This window comes from Diabrotica undecimpunctata, chromosome 4 (genome assembly GCF_040954645.1).
Source record: "Diabrotica undecimpunctata isolate CICGRU chromosome 4, icDiaUnde3, whole genome shotgun sequence".
Lineage (NCBI taxonomy): Eukaryota > Metazoa > Arthropoda > Insecta > Coleoptera > Chrysomelidae > Diabrotica > Diabrotica undecimpunctata.
Genome location: NC_092806.1, coordinates 8535060 through 8558903, shown reverse-complemented (window position 1 = coordinate 8558903; position 23844 = coordinate 8535060). Strand labels below are relative to the sequence as shown.

At 34.7% G+C, this 23844-nt stretch overlaps 1 protein-coding gene across 1 annotated transcript in view; it reads left to right on the top strand.

The window, feature by feature from the left end:
* Positions 1-23844, top strand: part of LOC140438057 (ankyrin repeat domain-containing protein 17-like) — a 126441-nt gene that overhangs the window by 56312 nt on the left and 46285 nt on the right. Inside the window, 8 exon segments of the mRNA XM_072527769.1 lie at positions 462-600; positions 11136-11533; positions 12108-12255; positions 12658-13001; positions 15311-15533; positions 17935-18337; positions 19080-19438; positions 19515-19723. Of these exon segments, the coding sequence (XP_072383870.1) occupies positions 462-600; positions 11136-11533; positions 12108-12255; positions 12658-13001; positions 15311-15533; positions 17935-18337; positions 19080-19438; positions 19515-19723 (2223 nt within the window).

The following is a 23844-nucleotide window of genomic DNA, read 5'->3' as shown; positions in this document are numbered from 1 at the left end:
TTCAGATGCATTTTTTAGATGGCTCTAGTCGATTTACGTCGGATTAAAAAAAAACATGAAGAAAATTGCTTTATTGGAACCCGAGAAATACATTTTTTACGTATACCGATTTTATATAAGTGGTTGAAAAACATTGAAGGTTGAAAAACATTGAATAAGAAAATGCTTGTTTCCTCCTCTTTTTTTGCATTTATATAGTGGTTGAAAAACATTTAATAAGAAAATGCTTGTTTCCCTCTCTTTTTTAAAAGAGGGCAATAAATTAAAACATTTTTAACCAGATGTTTCTTATAGAGGATTCAATTGACGCTATTTTATTTCATTATGACTTTGTCCAAAATGAATTGTTTTAAAGTTATAAGAAACCGATTATAGATAAGTTAACTCGTCGAGACTTTTATTGAATTTTTTTAAACTTACTCGCTTATTGAATAAGCACTAAATGTATATATTTGTTACAGGTGGAATCATTTATGATTGATCAGGAGTTCGAAGACGATCCCCAAGTAGAGGCGGCCAAATTTCTTTTGAACCCTGACGAAGACAGAGCCGTAGATCCCGAAACCCAGGCGAGACTAGAGCAGCTCTTACAAGCAGCCGGTGAGTTAGGAGAGTGTACAGGGATATTTAGTAATTTTTAGGTATGCCCGTAGGTTTTTTTATTCAAAAAAACTGAAAGAAAACTCAACTTTAAATGTAGGAAACTAAAATAATTCGAATAAAAGAACTTTCTGTCTTTTCGTTCTTTTTTGTTGCTGTTTTCGTCAATTGTAATTTCAATATTCGAGTTTCATTGGGTTTTTGGATTACAACTGTAATAATTGTCAATGAGAAATTTTACGTTGATTGGAATTTTTTTTTCTAAGAAACTTCATATCCACTTTCTAGGGGTGCTTCTTAATGACAATATTTTATACCCGAACAAATTATATAGGTAATATTTTGTAAGACATTTGATAAGACAAGAAAATATTTAAGTTAAAAGATACGATTTAAAGATTTATTTGGGTTTACATAGGACATAAATTAAATCACATATTCTAAAATGTTAGTTTTGCTTTAAAATTTTGGTGCAGAATTAGAGCTACATTTGAGATAGATTAATAAATTATTTTAATATCATTAGTGATTAATAAATAAATAAACAAGTTACCAAATAAATAATCACTACTAAGATTAAAAATGTCAACTCCGCATTGCTTTCCCACTAACGATATTCGCAACTAATCGAGATAATGTTAATTTTGCAAGAGCTTATACAGTCTGGAGGTTTTTAGAATATTCTCTTACATAAACGTTTATTTATCATGACAAGCATCCTCACGAATGTTGTTTAATATCCGCTGAAAAAGTCCTGTCGTCACGATCCATTTGCACCAGATACGCTGATCTCGATTTGAATTTTTTGTAACATTTAATAAACACCATTATTAAAACCAGCTAGTTTTATACAAAGGCATACATAGATGACTCAAGGTGGGTTTAGAAAGGGTATGTATACTCAGATGCAAAAAAATTGATCAGAAATACAGTTTATACAAAAAACTAACGCGTTTATGCCGTATATCATATTCGAAAATAAGCAAAAAAAAAAAAGAAATAACAAAATATAACGTTTATATTATTTTTTATTTCCTCCTCGAGTTCTTATACTTTTTGTCATTGAGGTAATTAAATTATCATCAATTCGGTTCAATTTGTTCTGTATTGCTAGAAGCGCCGCTGCCTTAAACTCAGCCAAAGAATCCTTCTTCCCAATATGTCTTATACAGTAGATCTTGGTTATAGCGTCATTGAAGGGTCCAGTGAAAAAAATGATTTTTTTCATAAAAAATTTTATGAAAAAAATCTCTAATGCTGAAAAAAGTCAGTTATTTTCTTCTACACAATCCTTTCCGAAAAATAAAGTTTTTCTATAGTGTCCTTAATAATCTGAGCTGCTTCTTTGATAGTGGTGGATGCCTCCCTAACCTGGTAAAACCTGGATATGATCTCAGCAGCTCTCATTGCTTCTTGGATTGTAGGACAATCCACGCCGTCTTCTTCTTCTTCTTCATTATCTTCAGCAACATTCATTTTCACATTTTGCACTTGTTCTACAATTTCTTTATCACCTAAATCTTGAAATGTTTCTACCTGATCGTCTACTGAAATGTAGGAGTCAGGATCAATTCCAAACTCTCTCTCGTTTACATTAAATTATTGTATCCACTCTGAAAAAGGCATCCTCGTCAACATCTTGAACATTGGGAGAAACTAGTCAATTTAGTTTGACGAAAGCACTTACAAATTGTCACTGACGTAACCGCACTCCACGCATTGTCTAAAAACTGAACTGCATCAATGATGGTAATGTTCACGGGTTCCCCATTGTCCATACAAAAATCATTTTTTTTAAAAGCTGTTTTCGATAATGGTAAAACTATGTTGATATTGATCAAATTAAGCTTGGGATGGGCTGCACAGTTGAACTAAGAGAAGAATTTTTCTTTTTTTCGAAGAGAGTTGCTTGTTCCACATTCTCAATTTTTTTTTTTAAATTAAGGGAAGTCATCCACGCTTTTTTTGTTGGCTATGTAGTTTACACGCAGTGTTTTTATGTTTTTGAAACATCTAGGATATAAACTTTTCCCAATAACCAAATGCTTTCTTTTCTCTGTACCTGCCATGTTGCACAAACAAAAGCCGTGACTCTTTGTTTTGAAAGCTTTCCACATTTTGCCTCTTCAACAATTTTCGCGAAGGAAATTGAGTGCCGGGGTTTAAACCGATCTAGCCAGCCGTTAGAGCATGTAAAATCTTCACCAAACAGTTTTCCAAACTCTAGCTTTTTCATATAATTGATGGATTCGACCGTTACTTGATGGAAATTCATTTTATGTAACAATAAAACACTGAAAACTTTGTTTTCAAAACTTCCACAAATTTTTATTTTAAATTCTTATCACTACAGCTGTTTCGGCTGATTGCCTTTCTCAAGTGATCTGTTTTTGGCATGGGTTTACACTTTATAGCCTCTAATGAAATAAGTTGAGGAGGGGAGAACTGTTTGTCAAGCTGGTCATTCAGAATTATATCTGTGTTTTTTAATTTGTTGATTTCCATAGATTCTAACAAAGATAGCTTAAAGCCTTTATTTTGAATGTGTAGAATTTTAAATTCGTCATCAAAAGAATGATTATGATCTAGAAGGTGAAGTGCGTATGTAGAATCTGTTTTTCTATTATTGAAATTCTACATACGCACTTCAGCTTCTTGATCATAATCATTCTTTTGATGACGAATTTAAAATTCTACACATTCAAAATAAAGGCCTTAAGCTATCTTTGTTAGAATCTATGGAAATCAAAAAATTAAAAAACACAGATATAATTCTGAATGACCAGCTTGAGACAAACAGTTCTCCCCTCCTCAACTTATTTCATTAGAGACTATAAAGTGTAAACCCATGCTAAAAACAGATCACTTGAGAAAGGCAATCAGCCGAAACAGCTGTAGTGATAAGAATTTAAAATAAAAATTTGTGGAAGTTTTGAAAACAAAGTTTTCAGTGTTTTTTTTCTAGCTTTTTCATTTAAAAGTGGTCCGGACACAGGAATATCAGAACTGCGACACTGCTTGAACCATTTGAGTAGCGCTGAATCTACATCACCACGAATGCACTTCCTAATCTTTTTAACATTTTCCCTCTCCTCATTAAAGGTTTTTAAAATCTTATCCTTGTTTTTTAGTATTGAGCCAGCCGGCAGTCGAATTAACAAGTTCAAATTGCCAACATACATAAGCAATTTTTCGACCACTTTTAAAATAAAAAGTTAATTACTAAATTAAAATTAAAAAAACAAAACGAGCCGAACACAATTTCTGAACTGATTGTTCTGAAACAGAAAATTTGATTGTTAGGATGGCACTGATAAATGAGAAATCATAGATATGTCAAGGTCACCTAACTGTACACAGAAGGGATAATCGGGTTTTTTCACATTCTTGGAAGGAACAATGCCACAAAGCCGGAAACGCATTGCACTTTATTCTCCATAAAATAAAAAAAGACAACCTACTATAAAATTTTATGACGCTATAGACGAGGCTTACTTTATTTTTAACCGATAAAACCGGGATTTTAATAATGTTATTGAATAGTTATTAGCCTGACCTATTAAAAATTGACGTTACAACCGAGATGAAGTAACTACCGAGGCAGTAATATCCAAGTTCCTTTGTAGATAGTTGATTGATTGAGGTAGCAATTAGGAGCTGGATAATTTATACAAACAACACCGAACTCTTCTAAATATTTACTGATGATCCTATCATGGTACTACATGCTAATCTAAAACGGTGGTTATGTACCTTGCCTCCATTAGAGAATCTCCATCCACAAGAACCAAGTGGGTGCTGGTGGTCTTAGACAACTTGTTGTCCAGTTCAGTTATTCTGTCGCGCTCTGGGAGGTTCTACGCATAACAGTAGATATACATCTGGTCTCCTGGATGACAAATTACCTTCATAAAATCGTGGAAGAACTGTCAGAACATGCACAGCTGCTGCCCTCTTACGGTCTGATCCCGTGTAGTGTAGTTACCGGTTTCGTTAAACCGCTGTCAAATAGAAGATACTAGATTATACCGCGTTGGAGAGTGTGATGTCCAACATTGGGGGACCCAAATCCGAAAGGTGTTATGTATGCAGTCGATCGTCCTCTACTCGGCTCGGCACCAGTCTGGACTGGAGTGGGACGGTAGAGATAGCGGCGTTCGGCGTATAGTCGGCGACGAGAGGGCGTTTTAAAGTACCTCGGGAACTATCACCGGGAGTACGAAGAACGAATCCTACACTAAATAAGGTTAGTCAGGCGGCGTCTTGGACTGAGATGTCTTTTGAAGATTCCTCTCGATGAAGACGAAAAAAAAATTATACCGCGGAGGAGAATTATTCCGACCACTGTCTAGTAGTTGTAATAATTTGAATACTGAATTGATGAAAGAATAGATGATCATTTACTATTATTCAGACAAAAAGAAGTATTTACAGTATATTTGCATTATATTTGTGTAAAGACGATTAAATCAATATTTATAACAAGCTACGAGAGCATTTGAGGACATGTATTGGACATATGAGGACAAAGATGCAGAATTCGACAGAAAAAACCGGTGGACAAAACCTATTGTCGGGTGGAGACCAAGACAGGAAGCACTACGGAGCTGAGGAACCCATCAACCAGATGGACTAACAACCTGAAGCGTGTTATAAGTAATTGGATGCAAGTCGCACAAGACAGAGACAGATAGAAAGAGCTGAGGGAGACCTATGTCGAGCAGTGGACGAATACAGGTTGATGATGATGGCAAAGCAGCTTATGAGGCACTAGACAATTAAAAGACAATAAAAAGCAGGAAAGATTACAGTAATGGAATCAATAATTGAAAATACAGTAATGGAAAACAGTGGGGCGTATCAACACTTAAATTCGAAGGAAAAATAGAGTAAAAACGTGGAGTATGACATAAAAAATAACGTGGCGGAATAATATTAGACAAGGACTGGTTTCGACGTACAAATAGTTTTTAAAATAATAGCGGTTGATACAATTACATTTGCCAGCGAATTCGCCAGCTTTCGATAAAAGACGGCATCGCAAGAAGACGATTACAAAACTTTAATAGATTTTATTTTTATTTTTATCATAAATCCTATCACTTTTTTATAGTTCTAAAAATTTCTCACACCTTATTTTTAATCAGATATACCTTCCTACACCTAAATCCGATCAGTCCGATCAGGCATACGTGGCTTATAATGTACTAGGAAAAGCGATCGATAAGATAAACAAAAACATGTAATGGAAAGCGGAAACTCAAGGCCAAGAGAGTAGCAACGTCTGGGAGTGACGTTGTTCGGCAAAAAATGCATGTAATTGTTATCACCTCTTTAACAAAGTGTATTTTTAACAATGTTTGCGAAAAACTATAAAACTATTTCTATGTTCAGTTATTCATTAAGTAGTATACACTGTTAATAGTAAATTATAAACAAGTTTGGGTCAATTCGTGTTCGTGCGTCATTTTTCTGTTAAACTTTAGATTGGATTAAATTAAACATTCTTTTATAATAGAGATCACTCTTCTAAAGTTTTTATCTTTTATTTTTGTTTCCATGTTTATTTCTAACTTACTAGAAGCATTTTCGGTAAAATGAAAAATAAAGTTACATATTTAATAACTACCTAAATAAATATATTCTTCTTCTTCTTCATGTGCCTTGTCCGTTCCGAACGTTGGCAATCAACATGGCTATTCTGACTTTGTTTGCGGCAGATCTGAATAGTTCAGCAGATGACAATCCGAACCATTGCCGCAAGTTTTGGAGCCACGAGTGTCTTCTCCTCCCTGGACCCCTTCTGCTGTCTATTTTCCCTTGGACGATCAGTTGTAGTACTCTATATTTATTGTGTCTCATAACGTGACCCAAGTATTCCAACTTTCTTTTCTTTATACTTATTCCTACCTCTCTCTCTTTACCTATCCGGCGTAGTACCTCTTCGTTGGTCACGTGCTCAGTCCAGGATATACGTAATATACGTCGGTAAGCCCACATTTCGAAGGCCTCTACTTTTTTCATCAATGTTGCGGTCATTGTCCACGCCTCCATTCCATATAACAAAACCGGGAATACATAACATTCCTTCTTCAAGACACTGTAATTAGAAGAAAGTGTAAATATGTACAACATATCTCAAATTGTCATTACAACTTACTAGTCGTTGAGATTATTGGCGTGACAACGTCTTAAATTAGGTTGTGGCTCGGAGTCACTCATGAAAAAGTGTAACGCCCGCTCACGTCTGTTACGATAAGTCACCGAACGAGAGAGAGGCCCGCCGGACCGGCGAATGCCTTGCGTCTCTCTCCCACTCAAACATGATCGGTCCGCTGCGCGCGCAGCACTAGAGAATTAGGCGCGTTGGAAATTAGTTAAGTTTAAGTTTACATGTACAATGTTTTAGTAAACAAAATATATTTCTATAGTTAAAATTTGTGCAATTCTTATTTTCATTCAATTTCTTGTTCCTATTGTGCAATTTAATAATATTCATATCAATAAATATTCTACCGAGAAAAAGACGTTGTCACGTAAAATTTTCGCCCGTAAAACCGACTTTACAGGCAACCGATTTTTTTTTCTAAAGCTACGACACTCAACATTAAAACATTAAAAACACACATATAAAATATAACATTTAAAATAATGGACAATATACATTTTAAAATTTGGTTGGAAAGTTAACATTTGTGTTAGTGACATCTTTTCATGGTGTGTTTTGACTGATCCATAGAGAACAGAAAAAAAAAACAAAAATAGTGTGATTAAAAAGTAATTAGGAGTTCTTGCTATTATATTAATGGAAGTAGTATCTTAAACCGGTCTTGATAGTATGCAACATGTTTTGTATGCAGGTGTATTACGGTGTGTATATGTGAAAGTAAATCTTTATTTTATTTTTGATGTTTTGTCAGTAAGTAACAATAAATGTTGCTCAATTTATCTATGTCTGACTTTTTATTTATACAAGACGTATTAGATTTTATGAAACACATTTCCAAGAAAACACGTTTTGAATGGTTTTTTTCTTTATTCTCCAGTATTTCTTATATATATATATATATATATATATATATATATATATATATATATATATATATATATATATATATATATCAAGATATCAGTGCCGTCGAATAGTGGAAAATACTTCAATGCTGTCGAAACGTTGTTTTTCAGTCACGAGATAATGGAGGTAGCGAATGACAGTATAGTCTTTGTTTTGCCTTCCGCAAGAATCACAAAAAATTTATAATTGATTAATTTTGCCAGGCAAAAATTTTTCCACAAAGCTGTTGAGCATAGAATCATCCGACCCCTCACGAGCAACTATTTTATCGTATGTGTAGAAGGCTGCATCTCTACTGAATAGAATGTGAATATTGAAGCTGTAGAAACTCAGTTGTCTTCTATAACAGACATCATTGGTAGTGATGTTAGGGGTTGGAAGATTTTTTTCTTAAATTTCTTTTTAATTGAATAAAATTATTGAACTTTTGCAAGGTGAACTTTGTATTCTGTTTCCAGGTTCTTGAGTTCTTTTTATCGTATCAATTTTTCTGGAGCAAGGAGAGCGTCGTTGCCTGCTTCTAGTTCAGCTTTTCGAGACTTCAAAATATCACATGTACTACACCTTTTCGGGGAAATCCAAAAGATATGTAGAATTAATTGTTGAAGATTGATTGAAATGTGTCGTAGTTGTCAGTCACCAATGTATGATTTTCTTCTGAAAGTTCGTGAGGTCGGTTTGAATGTTTTCCGCTCCCGTCGTTTGGGCTACAACCATAAGCAAGTAGCGATTTCTGAATAGTCTAAACCTTTCTAGGAATAATTCCAAATAAAGAAATGACAGCTTTGAGACAAACAGCCACATCCTATATGGCCCCATCAACTTTTGCTTTAACTCTAAAAGATACCATGAATTTTTTTTTAAGATTAAAAACAACTGGATTCGAGCACGGTTTTCGCTTTTGCACAAGAACAAGAATCACAACAATCAGTCCTGAAAGTAAGGAATTTTGTTCGTTTGCTCAATTTCTTCATCACGTCGTTCGTTCTCCGCGTATTTGTCCTTTTTTTCGTAGATTTTGTTGATATCTTCCACACTTATCACTACTTTCACCCAAATCGCAGACCATATTTCTAACAAAACAAATATTAACAAAAACAGTGAGGCACACAACAAACCTCAGGAGCTTGAACAAAGTATGACAACAAACAGAATGATAATGGCTGCCACGAATTAAACATTCTATGAAGTACTAGAGCTTTGTGTGGATCACGAACTTTTAAAAGGAACTCTCCTCGTTCTTTCCCCTGCGCTTGCGACCTTCATCGTTTTCCCCTTTGCGATTCTCATCTATATTTCCACTTGGCCGTTCACAGGCTGATAGTACTTTCTAAGCCAACAGATGACGTAAGAATCACAAAATGACTTAAAAATTCACATTCATCGTTTTTCCCCCTGACCCTTCATATGGGATGTCTTCTATTTTCAATTGTGCTCAATATGTGGCCATGCGATCTTGTCCTTTGCGCTGTTAGAATTGTATATTCTAGTGTCACACTAGTCTGCCAAACCGCTGTAAGAGTAATGGCAGAAGTTATTAGTCAATCAATCAATCAATCAGTTTATAACGTTCTACGCCGTCTTCTGATTTCCAGTCTCCATTTATCTCGATCGTTCCAAAGGTTTTCTTCAACTCCACTCTCCCTTAAGTCTTTATCGATTCCTTCTCTCCAACTTAGTCTACCTTGTTTTCTTCTTCCATGCGGTGTCAAGTTCAATACTTTCTTTGGTATTCTGTATTCATCCATTCTTTGGACGTGTCCATACCATCTTAGTTGATTTATTCTGATGTCCTCTGTTATATTGTGCTTAACACCCATAATTTCTCGTATTCTTTCGTTTCTAACTATGTCTAATCTTGATTTTCCAGCCGCTCTTCACCAGAAGTCCATTTCTGTTGCTTCTAATGCTTTTAAGTTTTTTTTCAGTGACCATACCTCACTTCCATACGTAACAATGCTTTTTATAATGCTGTTATAGATTTTGTGTTTGTTTTCTTTGGAGATTGTTTTGTCCCACAGTACACTGTTTAATGTAATGGCTTGTCTTCCCTGGTTATTTCTGTGTTTAATTTCTTCGTCTAATTTGCCATCGGTTATTTGCATGCCTAAATATTTGTATTTTTGACAGTGATTTATTTCTCACTGTATTTCTTCCAAGATTAGATTTTGTTGAATTCCCCAATACACATGTATTCAGTTTTCTTGATATTTACTTCTAGAACCATAGTTTGTATTCTTCGATTTTTTTATCGAAGAATTTTTTTTTCGAAGTTTACGGGTCATATATTCGAGATCTTCATAGTCTTGGGCCATCACTATCTGGTCGTCTGCAAAACTCAATATCTACAATATTGCGTCGTTTAGAGGAATTCCCATGATTCTGCATTTTCTTTTCCGCGTCTTCATCGCTTGCTCCGAGTAGATCTTAAACAAAGTAGCAGACACGTAGCTTCCTTGTTTGAGTCCTTTGCTGATAGTAAAACCCTTGGATACCTCCTGACCTTTCTTTATTTTACTTGTGTTGTTCTTGTAGAGGCCTTGAACAGCCTTGATTAAGCCTCCATATCACAGAATTCATCTTCCATTCTCTTTTTGATGAGGTTTCCGTAAACTCTCGAGGTGGTGATAAGGACTGCGATTCCTCGATAATTGTCACATGCATCTTTACTTCCCTTCTTATGTATTGTCGTGATAAACGCTGTTAATACATTTTTGGTAAAGGCTGGCTAGCTGCTTATATAATTTGCTTGTACCGTACTTGAGTAGCCCAGGTGGGATATTGACAGGGCCTGGTGATTTTCTGTTCTTTAATGCTTGGCATACTCGTGCTACTTTGTCGTCAATCCTAATTGTGGAAGCTATTGTATCTACTCTTCTTCCGCCAGTAGATTTGCGAAGTATTCATTCCATTTATCTAGGCTGATCGGTGGGATGACGTCTTTCTCTTTCGTCTTATCTTGTCGAAGAGATTGATGTATTTTCCAGATTTCGGTGCTTTTGCTAACCCCCCCCCCCGGAAGTGTTTATTCTGGTTTCAGTTTTTTGAGTAAATACCAAAAATATAGATAGTAGAACAACAAACAAAAAAAGACACTGTTCGGGACTGTGACAAATACAAGTACTTAAATTTTTTTATGAAGAAAACCTAATACGTTTACTGAAGAGATTTCTGCGTCTTTTTTTAATTATTCATAAAAATGTGACACAGCAGGTGGTACAGTAAACTACCCGCGAAACTTCATACTATTCAACCTTCGAATAAGGATTAAATAGCAAGGGTGACTTGTCTAACTCCTCCCCTAGGTATTTTGGTTCCAGTACCAGTTTTTTAGTAGTTGATGTCCTTCCTATCTAAACCGACTTCTTTCAAACGTTCTAATGTGTGTAGCCATTCACAGAGTATATTATTTTGTTTGATTATTCTGAACAAGGCTTAACAATGTGTAATTTTGTTCCAGGTATTGGCCAGCTAGCCGCCAAAGATGGTAAGCATTTAGGCGACCCCGAAGTGCTTCGCCGTCTCACATCCAGTGTCAGTTGTGCATTAGACGAAGCCGCAGCTGCGCTAACGCGCATGCGCTCCGATAATCCACCAAACAGATCCAGTAACACCAGTAACGGCAGTACCGCCTCAGCTGCGACAGTAGCGAACGGAACAAACGGTCAAGCCGGCCAAACACAACAACTCGTACAGCAGCAGTCCGAGAAAACTTCTTTGGTTGAGGCGTGTACCGATGGTGATGTCCGAACTGTGAGAAAACTGCTCACAGAAGGTCGATCCGTACACGAAACTTCCGAGGAGGGGGAAAGTTTACTTTCGTTGGCGTGCAGTGCTGGATATTTCGAACTTGCACAGGTTAGTATTCTTCAATCTACTACTCCCATTTTTACATGGATATATTTAATATTTAGGAATGTAGAACTTACCCCGATCGAAAATATTTATTATTATCGAGATTATTTCTAAATACAATGAAGCCGACTTTACTTAGTAACAAGGCTGTCATTCAACACACACTACATTGTCTGGTTACTTTTAGGAGTATAGGGTTTGTAAATTATAAGACACGAGTCCATAATGTTTTACAGATATGTGTTATAAACTGGAGAAATTGAGAAAAGAATAAAAAGAAAGACATCTTACTCATCAACAGTACTTCATCCCCAATTGAGTCTCAACCTGTAATTGCTTTGTGTTTATGTCTAATATGTTTCTTTTCCATTCCAAAAGGAAGACTTCACTGAGAATAGTTGGTGGCCTTACAAGTGATAGAGAGAAACCCATTATAACAAGAATGAGAAAGTGATTAAATATATTTTATTGGAAATCGCCACATTTGTGAGGTGTAGATTCCGATAGAGAAACATTTTAGAAATAGTACACATTTTAGCACACAAACATGTCTTTAATAGTATGTTATTTTTTGCAGGTGCTTTTAGCAATGCATGCAAATGTAGAAGATAGGGGAATCAAAGGGGAGTGCACCCCTTTGATGGAAGCTGCTTCAGCCGGACATCTTGACATTGTCAGACTTCTGGTAGCTCACGGTGCAGACGTTAACGCTCAGTCAACATCAGGTAAACTGTTAATATCTCTTTTGGGAAAATATGTGTTCTTTGTTATTACTGAATATATTGTTTAAGTACTGTCAAGTAACTTTGTAATTTATAATATGTTTTTAGATAGTGTGAATGGTTTTTCCATATATTGTTCCAGTAGGAGTACGAACGTATGTCAAAAATTAAATAAAGTTGCCTATCTACGTTTTGTCATTGCTTTAATCCATCAAATACTTTAATGTAACCCTTAATTTTCCATTGATCTTTGTAATCTACTTCTATAAGTATGTATGTATGTATGTTTAGCTTATTGAACTTTTCTTTTGTCGTCTTCTGTACTTTTTCTATAGATTTTGTTTTTCATTTTCCTGCTAATGTCCTTCATTTATTCATAATTTACAATCCTTTATTAAATTCCAGGCAATACCCCCCTGATGTACGGCTGCGCAGGAGGTCACACCGAAGTAGTTAAGTTCCTTCTAGAAAACGGCGCCAACGTTGAAGACCACAACGAAAACGGTCACACGCCCTTGATGGAGGCCGCGTCGGCTGGCCACGTGGGTCTCGCTAAGATTCTGCTCAGCCACGGTGCCGGTATCAACACCCATTCCAACGAGTTTAAGGAGTCAGCTCTTACGTTAGCTTGTTATAAAGGCCACCTGGACATGGTTAGGTTCCTATTAGAGGCAGGCGCCGACCAGGAACATAAAACCGACGAAATGCATACCGCGCTCATGGAAGCGTCCATGGACGGGCATGTCGAGGTAAGAAACCAGTACAAACAGTATGGAAAGGTACTCATTTCTCAGAAGTATTCATTTTTCAAGCGAATACATTAAAATACCTATCAGTTTGAAGGCGAAATCGATATTTTTATGACTACTTTAAAAACTTATAAACTATTATTGCAATTATTAATTAAGGCGAACAAATATATTTGTTTTTACGTAATTATTTCAGTTGGTTACCTTGAGAAATGTTTACTGTTGTCTGCCATTTAAACACCACCTACAATGTCAGTTGGATAAAACCGCAGAACGAATGTACTAAAACACCTTTTGACAATTTATGTAAATTTATCTCGAAATGATTTGCTTTAGAAATACTCAATATTCTTTTTCAATGAAACCACGATATTAAAATAAATAACTTCAAATAATATATTTACTTAATGATTGTCTGTGTTTCATTTTGGCGTCATGCTGGTATTATTTATTTATTTGATCTATGGCTTGCAAAGATACTCGATTTGATATTATTCTAAATACTTCACTGCATTTTTTTATTTATGTCACACTTTGGTAAAATGTACAGTACGGTCCTGACTATTTAGTCATTGACTTAAACTTGACATATGTCAAAAGTGCACAATAAACATTTAATCATTGTTAATTATTTTAATCTTTACATGTGCTTGTGCTTATAATTCTTTCGTTAATTTTAATATTGAATCATATAGTTATTAGTCTTGTAGTGAGATATTATCTAAATCCAATCTACATAGTGTTTTAGTTTATGGTATCGACTTTTTAGTAAGTTCAGTTTTTATCAAAATATTTTTATATACTACTTTAATGTTTTTACAGTGAATATTAGTAATTTTTAGAAAGAAATTGTTAGTTTTCCTTTTGATATTTTTGTGATTAATGTATATCTATTGTCATAGTTTAACTTTAACCTGATAACCTAAAAAATAAATTATTTTTGAATGTTCTCAAATGTTTCAGTCTAGCAGAATCATTGACTGATATTTTGTTTTTAGACTTCCAAACTTATTTCCATCTGTTAATACCTTATCTAGATAATTTTTATATAAAATTATGATTATAAGATCAAAGGATATATTTATGACCATTTAGATTCAAAACCTTGGTGAGTGTGTGTGTTCTGTTTTTATACCAATTCTATTCCTATTATATGAGGTCTTTCCTAAAACATTTCATAGTGTTTTTTGGTTTCATCTATCTTCTAATTATAATTTTTTTTGAGAACAAGCTACAATTTATGTTTAAAATAAGTTTATAGACGTTTCAGTTTCCACTTTTTTAGAAATATATTAAAAACGATTTCCGAAGTGGAAATTAAAATGTCAATAAACCTATTTTAAATTTAAATTGTAGCTTATTCCTAAGAAAAATAGTAATTACATTAAGATGCCACAAGAAAATAGCTTCAGAACAATACCTATCTTCTAGTTTTAATCTGCTCTCTCAAACCATTGTTGGAACTCATATATTATCTTGTTGTTTTGTCTACTGCCCTTTAAATTCTTTTTCATTTGACCTACTGTTACAAACCATTATATTCTTTTTCCCACATACAATTTCTAATACGTGATTATTGTGGATATACATAAGGGTTGTGTATTTTTGTGTTTCGTTCTTGGGCACTATATAAAAATGCTTGATTTCTTCGACATATCTTTCTCAGTAGTTACCTTTTCCATGTTTCTAGTTATATTTGTTATAATTCAAGGTTCACAATGTGTAAGTAATTGTTTTTGTTTTCCAGAATTCCTTTCACTGATTTTGTCATTCAACCCATTCTAATTGCACCTCTATGTAATGCTTCTCTGTGTCTTCATTCTCAATGATTATTTGATTGCGTGTATTAGATTGAAACATTAATTGCTACATGTTACTGTTACCTAGGAAAAAATGATAGTGCTAGCTATAAAATCTATTGTGCCTATTATTTCATACCTTCCTGTGTCCTCCTTTAGCATAATTGTCACCAACCTATATTGGTTTCTTTATGATGTCTCCATTATGGATATAGATTGGCTCCGAATCATCAGATTTTCTCAAATAGACTCTACCATTTTGTGTCCAACAATATTTGAAATTTTTTCTTTCTTAATTTATCAAAGTTATTTGCTCATTTATGTAGGAATATGTTTGAAACATTACTGCCACAGCAGTAACACCACATTTCAAATGCCTCTAACCATTTTATGGCATCTTATGTACGAATATAGCTTTGTATTCCTTAGATGAGGACACTGAAGACATCACATACAGCTGTATTTCTTTTTAATAAAAAATTCCTTCACTTATTTTTCTATTGTTACTAGGTGGCCAGACTACTCCTTGATTCCGGCGCCCAAGTGAACATGCCCACGGACAGTTTCGAATCGCCACTAACTCTAGCAGCTTGCGGCGGCCATGTCGATCTGGCCATGCTTCTCATCGAGAGGGGCGCCAACATCGAAGAAGTCAATGATGAGGGATATACTCCACTCATGGAGGCTGCTAGGGAAGGTCACGAAGAAATGGTTCACCTTTTACTGGGTCAAGGTAAGTCTTTTATGTTAGAAACAACAATATTTTCTCCTGATTTAACATTATCTAGTATCACTTCTTTGGGATTTGGTTCGTCGAACATAATCTATATTGTATCAAACTAAGGAATTGAAGAAAGAACTTGTTAAATTACTTAATCATGTTGTTGCAGACAAATTTTTTATGGTCAGAAAATCTGAAACATATGTTTTACTTAGAGATGCTGTGAAATAGCCTATCAGAGGTGGCAGATAGCTGTAGGCTGGGTTTGGCCTTTATGCAATGAAGGAGTTACCCCTAAAGAGACCCAGAAAGTGTCTGAAGGGCTCACAAATGTGCCCTGTCCTGATCTACCATGACCATGACGCTGTGAACAGTGTAAATTTGAAATAGTTCTAAATTGTATGAACATCACTGTTTTTATGGCTGATTGGAAGATACCTAATTAGTGAAAAAGGCTAGGAAAATATTGGCGGACAATAATTTTGAGGCATTAAGCGAATCAGACATACATAACATGTTTTTATTTACCAACAACTAAATTAAATTACTTACATGGTGGTCTTGGCAGATACAATCAACCGGTAAATTAACATATGGGTCAGATTCTCCTAAAATTTTTGCCCATCAACATTTTCCACTTATTGCTCTCCAATGAAAAATAGAAATATAATACTATTCATAATATTTATTGCGAAATTGGTACTTTTAAAGACTTGTAGTTATTATAGCGTTTCAAAGGAAGACACTCCAGTTTTAGATTTAGGTCTTCACTACAAAAAAGTATCTGTCACAATATTTGTAAGTAATTAACGAAGTTACAGGTTGTAGTTTCTCTTGGACTCCTTTGGTTAATAGACTGTACACTATACAAGTGGTATAACACATTTTGCCTCATTCTCGATGGAAACTTTTGTGTTTCATGTTATTTCATAAAATGAAGCAAGCTAATCCTTAATAAAATCATCCCAGGAACAAATCCAAAGGTGCCATTTCCAAATATAATCATTTCAAATGGACTCATGTCAATAAACCCACAAAGAAATCATCTCAAATGGACTGTCTGGTAGAAGTATCTCGAAACAGTGATTTTGCTTTGGCAAAGTCCCCTCATTTAATGAAATATGTATCGGTTAAAAAATAAATGTGAAGTATATGTAGTCGTTCAGTCTACCTTAGACTGCGGCGCGTGAATCATGAGAGGAAATATCTAAAAATATTTCACATTAGTCTGTCTTGGCATGTAACCAATAACTATACCTGTGCGACAACGTGCCGCTTTCATTTGGAATCTAATTATTGTGTTCTCTATTTTATGCCCTATCATTTATCGGCAAGAACTCCATCCATTATAATTAATAGAAATCGCAGCGAAGAGTTTTTGTAAAGGTTGAAGGTGACGTCACAAAATGACACTTGGCGTTGGTAATATATGTACGATATTTCCAAGATTTCTTTGAATATTGTATCTATGCATACATTTTTTCGAATTGGGGAAAACTCATCTTGTCTAATACTTTCTGTAGAAAGCGTTCTGTATACAGCAGAAATATTGATACATTTTTTAAATAAAGTACTTATTATTCTTATATATTTATTTTTTGAACTTTATTTATAGTTATACGAATTTTAGAAAGGGCAATTTGATTATGTTGATGATATCCCAAGTAGTTATAGTTAAAGCTCCACGCTCAACAAAATTCAACAATTTCGGCAACACAATCCACAATAAGAGGATTAGATAAATGATAGTAATAACCTTTTTGTATATTTATTGAAAAAAATTTAATTGTCACATAATTTTACTACAATACAAACACTTTGTTAACCCAGCCTTAACTTTAAGAAGTACAGCCACTCTCCTAGGTGTGCTATTTCTTTTAAATGGTCATTATGGTTACAATTAAAAATTATTCTCTCTATCAACCGAACCTTGTTTGCCATTTTTTCCTAGGCCAATTTCTTTTTTAGTCACTTCCAGACATGTTCGATGGGGTTCATGCCTGGTGAGTTGCCGGGCGATGGTAATAGAGGAATTTCTTATTGTCAGAATTGTAATTCTCTGGTTCACTTAGTATCCTTTTTGCTTTGCTTTGGTAGATTATGTAGACAGGGTAAAATGTATTTTCTTCTCTTGTGACTATAACTCTAAGTGAGTCTTACTGTGTTTATTATTTTTCTTCACTGTTTTATCTCACTATTAACTAAAATTGTTGTACTCCCAGTTCCTGCATCCTTCCATGCTTCTCTTGGACAACCAACTGACCTACCGTCTGACCTTTCGCAAAATGTTGTATAGAGGAGTCTTCCATTATTCGATCTTGGATCATGTCATGCCATCTTATACAATATACCTTGATTTAGCATATTATATATTTTTGAGATGAATAATATACCGCAAATTACTCTATTGCAGGTGCAAACATAAACGCTCAAACAGACGAGACTCAAGAAACAGCTCTAACGTTAGCCTGCTGTGGCGGTTTTATGGAAGTGGCAGATATCCTTCTCAAAGGAGGAGCGGACATCGAACTAGGAGCCTCTACACCATTAATGGAAGCTGCTCAAGAAGGCCATTTAGATCTGGTTAGATTCCTTTTGGAAAATGCAGCAAATTTTCACGCCCAAACACAGACGGGCGACACGGCGTTGACTTATGCTTGCGAAAACGGCCATACCGACGTCGCGGATCTGTTACTACAGTATGGGGCAGACTTAGAGCACGAGTCAGAGGGAGGAAGGACTCCTCTCATGAAGGCTTGTCGCGCTGGGCATATGTGCACCGTGCAGTTTCTTATATCCAAGGGAGCTAATGTTAGGTGAGTTAATGATTATTAAATGTTTTTTATTTATTATATAAATGATGTATTATACAGGGTGGTCCTTAAGTAATTGTACAAAAAGAAACTGTAGATTCTACACTTTAAAATATTACGATTTAAGCCAAATTGCTTTAATAAAATGTTGATATTAAGAAAGATACAGGGTGTTAAAGTGGAAATTTAAAATTTTAATTTTCGCTATAACTTTTCTCTTATTTCTGGATCTCTTAGTGCATTTCTATCAATTTTTTCTTCTTTTGCTGTCTTCTCTATTCTTTTCATTTTAATTTTTATATATGCTACTAGGGGATTATGGTTAAATGCTATATCTGCTCCAGGTTGTGTTTTGTCTGCAGTAATACTATTCCGATATCTTTCTTTGATCATTATGTAGTCTATTTGATTTCTCATTATCTGATGTTCATTATCTCTTGGCGATTTCCACGTGCACGAACGTCTATTAGGTAATTCAAAGAACGAGTTTGTAACAATAATATTATTATCTTGGCAGAATTGTATCAACCTATCTCCTCTTTGATTTCTATTACTTAATCCAAAATTTCCCACTACGTTGCTTGTTACCCTTTCCAATTTACGAGAACGATTCCACCAGTTCGTCACCTTTTTTAGTCGTTGAAGCATAGACTTGAATTATATTTATTTTTCTGTCTTTCGTTTTTAGTTGTAGTAGCATAATTTCTATTCTATGTATATTTAACGTATATTCTATTTTGTTTAGGCGTCAAACAACCAACAACGACCACACACCCCTCTCGCTCGCCTGTGCAGGGGGCCACCTTCCCGTCGTCGAGCTTCTGTTGAGCCACAACGCCGATCCCAACCACAAACTGAAGGACAACTCCACCATGTTGATCGAAGCTGCCAAGGGGGGCCACACCAACGTCGTGCAACTGCTCCTCGACTACCCTCACTCGATGCAACCTATGATGCTTAACCAGCACCAGCAAGGGGCCACGGCTGCTACCAATTTGTCCATGTTACCCGGCCAGGTTGGTAGTAGAGATTCACCTTTACCGCCCGGTACCCTAGCGCCCAGCTTGCCTACGCAGCCCATCAATTTCTTCCAACCGCCAACAGGTAAATGTAAATTCCACTAAATTGATTCGTTAACAATTACATCATCAACAATACAAATATCAATTTAATTATCTAGCCGTTCTACAAGAAGTTCCCGACGCAGTCCGTATAATACAGCAAGAAGAAGCAACCAATTCGCCGATAGACTCAAATAAACAAGTCCAGCAACAGCCCAGTAGGAACTCAGATCAATCTAAAGTTTCTGTGGGTAGGAAAATTTTACCGAAAAGTCGATCGACTGGAGCCGTGTTCGATGGGAATCTCACATCTGCCGAAGCCCAACAGGTACGATTTCCATCTTTGTTTGTCTATGAAATATACCAGAAAAAATAGAGCCTAGACTTATGAGCATAAAGGACATCATACCAACAAAAATTTGAACTAGAGGAACGACCTTTTTGACAACTTTTGTAGTGTTTTGACGCATTTTTTCAAGAAAATCATAAAAATATAGAGTATAGTTAGAAAATCATAATACAGAGTTATACAGGGTGTAGTAAAATCATGAAAAACGTTCCATGCTCTCAAACATGTACTGCGTAGAGTGCTACTGGTTGGAACACTCACCACTACTCCACTCCGACATGATAAATCACGCATTCTTTCAGCTCTTCTGGTCCATCTGCCATTCTTCTCTACCATTTTTGTTGCGTAGTTAATGTATGGGCAATAATTCTCCACTAAATGGAAAGTCCCTGTCCCAATCTAATTTTACGTAATAAATGTTAATATTTTTAATTTTTTTTGTATTAACGAAGTATTATTAGGTATTCTTGGCACGTCACATCCTATTTTGTGATTTAATAATGAAATATTTAAATAAATGAACCTCAAACACCTCAAAAACATAATCCCCTGGTAAGTCCCCTTTCCAGAATTACAAATCTTGTTAAAGTATTTTTTTGGTCGTTAATAACTGAATAAAAAAAATATACAAATATACAAAAAACTGGTAAGCCTCTTTAGACATCACCATTATATTTTTAAAGTAAAATTTTAATCAAAATGTCTGTGCAAATGCTGTCCCCAAATTATTCGAACAGTCCCCTGTTAAAATTTGAAAATCACAGTCACATTTGAGTCAAATTTTGTTCTGGTGCGGTACATTTAGATCGTGAAAAGGAACCCGATCGGTGTGAAGTTTGTTCTATTGTGGGACTAAGACTAAGCAGACATTTGCTATTTTGTTTAGTACTACTACTGCTACACCATAAAATGGACCTTACTAGGCTATTTCCCTTTAAGATAGGATGAAGTTTAATATATTTTAATTACCCATTTTCTATAATTTTACGACATTATTACTTTAAAACGCTGATAGTTATATGGATTATCTAAAATCAGAGGGCCATTGTCTTAACATTATTTCACACTTATATCCCTTTGAAAGGTACATGATAATATTTCCTACGCTCAAGAGCACTGGACCCGTTAACTAGGTTCAGATTTTAAGTCAAAACTGCCAAGATTGGTCCGACAGTAGCAAACATACTTGTATAAATCCTCTTTGGCATGCCGCTGTGTTTAATTTTTCTTTGTCATCTTATTCTATTCGTTAAACCCTCTCACATGACACCTCATATGTCACGATCCAATTAGCCTTTCTCGAGCTGACCGACGTCAGAGTGGAGGGGGTAGCACAACCTCTACATCTGCGTAACACATGGTTTTACTAGTTAATCTTAATATTCGGCGAATCATTTTGAAAAGAATTAAAATATTTTAAGATTTTACTTAGTACATACAAAAGATAGTGCTTTAGATACGGAGGAATGTGTCGATAATATAAATTGACTTATTTACAAAATCGTCATTCCAACAATAGAATTTCAAAACAAATTAAAATTATGAGTCAGAAACTATGACGAAGCATTGAAGCATTTTATATAGTTAGTTACAAATTTTATGAGAGATATGATGTCCTAAAATTGTTTGTTGTTTTGTATATGTCTAATAGTGTTGTTTGTTTTTGTTATATTTGTACACGTTTACATGGCATGACATATATGTACTAACCTAAGGGGAAGGATTAATGAAATAGATTACATTGAAATGGGTAGATGGAAATTTGAGAATACGAAGACTTGCTGTTGACCAAACGGAGTCAAAAAGGAAATACTATAGCAGTCAGTTCCAAAGGAGGCCAAAGAAGCTGTGAGAAAAATACAGACACAATAAAATGTTTTAATCAGATTTTTGTTATTTAAAAACAAATCTTTAATTTTTTGCACGCAATATATCTGTGTAGCACTCGCCTGTGATCTTCTAGGCGAGATTCTACTTGCCCGTAGCACTCGACTGTGGGATCCTTCCAGTGAATTCTATTCCATCAAGAATACTTTTGCTTTAGACAAAATCCTTCAGACATTGGCGCAGGCAAAAGTGTAATAGACGCGGAAAGACTGGAGTAGTGTATATCGAGAAAATTTCCTTCCTATATAGTAGCTATGTAAAGCAATATGTTGATTATAAATCATGTGTTCAGATTATTCTCAAAAGTGTAATGCTGTTTCATTTCGTTTACACTTTTCGTCACTGCATAAACAAAAATTGATAATAGATTCAGATTTGCTTTGGTTGTGAAACCTTTATACCTTAATCTTTCATTACACTACACCAAAGGAGATGGCTAATTCCACGTCAACTACACACAGTTGGTCAGGCACCAGCTCTCGATTTGGCTTAAATTTTACAGGCGTATTCTATACCATAAAATATGATGATTTACCAATATTTTAGCCTTCTAGGTCCAAAATAGCGGCCTATATGGATAATTCAATTTTTTCCAAGTTAAAAAAGTTTTTCCCGTATTTTATCACTTTTTCTTACATAGCGGGCTCTAGATGCCCAAAAAATATTTAAAATACATTTTCGATGTAAAATTTTTCGCTGAAAACGATCCCGGTATTAAAATTAGCCTAACTATTAAGGCAATTTCGAAAAACCCTCTTTCTTAAAAAAATCGTATATCAAAAAAGTTTATTTTTCTTTCAAAATTCTGGAAAAGTTGGTAAATAGTATTATACTTTAAGATAAAAGAAAGCCCAGCTCTTATATCAGAGGATGAAATGGCATTACATTCACTTGACTGGTCAAATTCTAAATTTTTCCGAAATTTTACGTCTTTTAACAGTTCTGCAATTTACCGTTATTTTCTCAACCCAAATACCATTCTGAACACAGATTTGGATCCCCCACAAAATTTTACAGAAAATAATCTATTTTATTACGATTTTTAGTAATTAATTATATGTCTTGGGTAATTAAGGTTGATCTGCACCCCCAAAATGAAATCTCAATGATTTTTTTAAATACTCAAGACACCTAAGAGGCTTTTTCATCATGTAACCAGCGCATGCGCTGCCGCCATGTTTTTCGTACTGTTATGATAATAATTGAGAGGTTAGACATCATTACTTGCCAGATATTTTTCTTTGTTACTTGTTTACTATACAAATAATATCTATATTTTTTTTATTCTAATTAATGGTGTCAATCGATATTCATTACTTGGATAATTTATAAAATAATATGCTTTTTTTTTAAATGATTTATAGCAGTACGAAAAAATTTGTGATGAAAAGATGAAAATTGCTGCAAATTCATAATAAAATACACTCTTTTATGTAAAATTTTGTGGGAAATCCAACTCTGTATTCAGAATGGCATTTGGGTTGAGAAAATAATTAGAAACTGCAGAAAACTGTCAAAAATTTTGAAAAAATTGGGAATTTGGCCATTTAAGTGAATATAATACCATTGCATCCTGTGCTTATTTTTACCTTAAATTATGTAATTTTTAACAACTTTTCCTGAATTTTGAGATTTTTTGGAGGAATTTTGAGGAAAAGGGGGGTTTTTCGAAATTTCCGAATTTTCTTTGACATTTAGGCTAATTTTAACAGCAGGATCGTCTTCAGCGGAAAATTTGACATCGAAAATGTATTTTTGGATATTTTTTGAGCATTTAGAGCCCGCTATGCAAGTGATACACGGGGAAAAATTTTTTACAGAAAAAATTTAATTACCCATATAAACCGCTATTTTGGACCTAGAAGGCTCAAATTTTGTAAATCATCATAATATATAGAATCGTATAGAATCCACCTGATCAAATTGAGAGGGTTCGCCTGACCAACATTGCAGTTGACGTGGAAATACTAACTATGACATGTGAAGTTATATCCGGCTCAGAGACAACTAGAAAAAACAACAGAAACGTCTCTGAAATAGTATAATGGAAGAAAGATTACAGTTTTCTCCTTACTTAGTAACATAAACTACCTGTGTGAAGACATAAAAATAAGTTATCCAAATTTTTTTCAAAAACGACACTTTTCAATGCTTTTTGTCACTATTTTAACACTTCTCCACGCTAAACCTCTGCTATAGTCTAATATCTCACC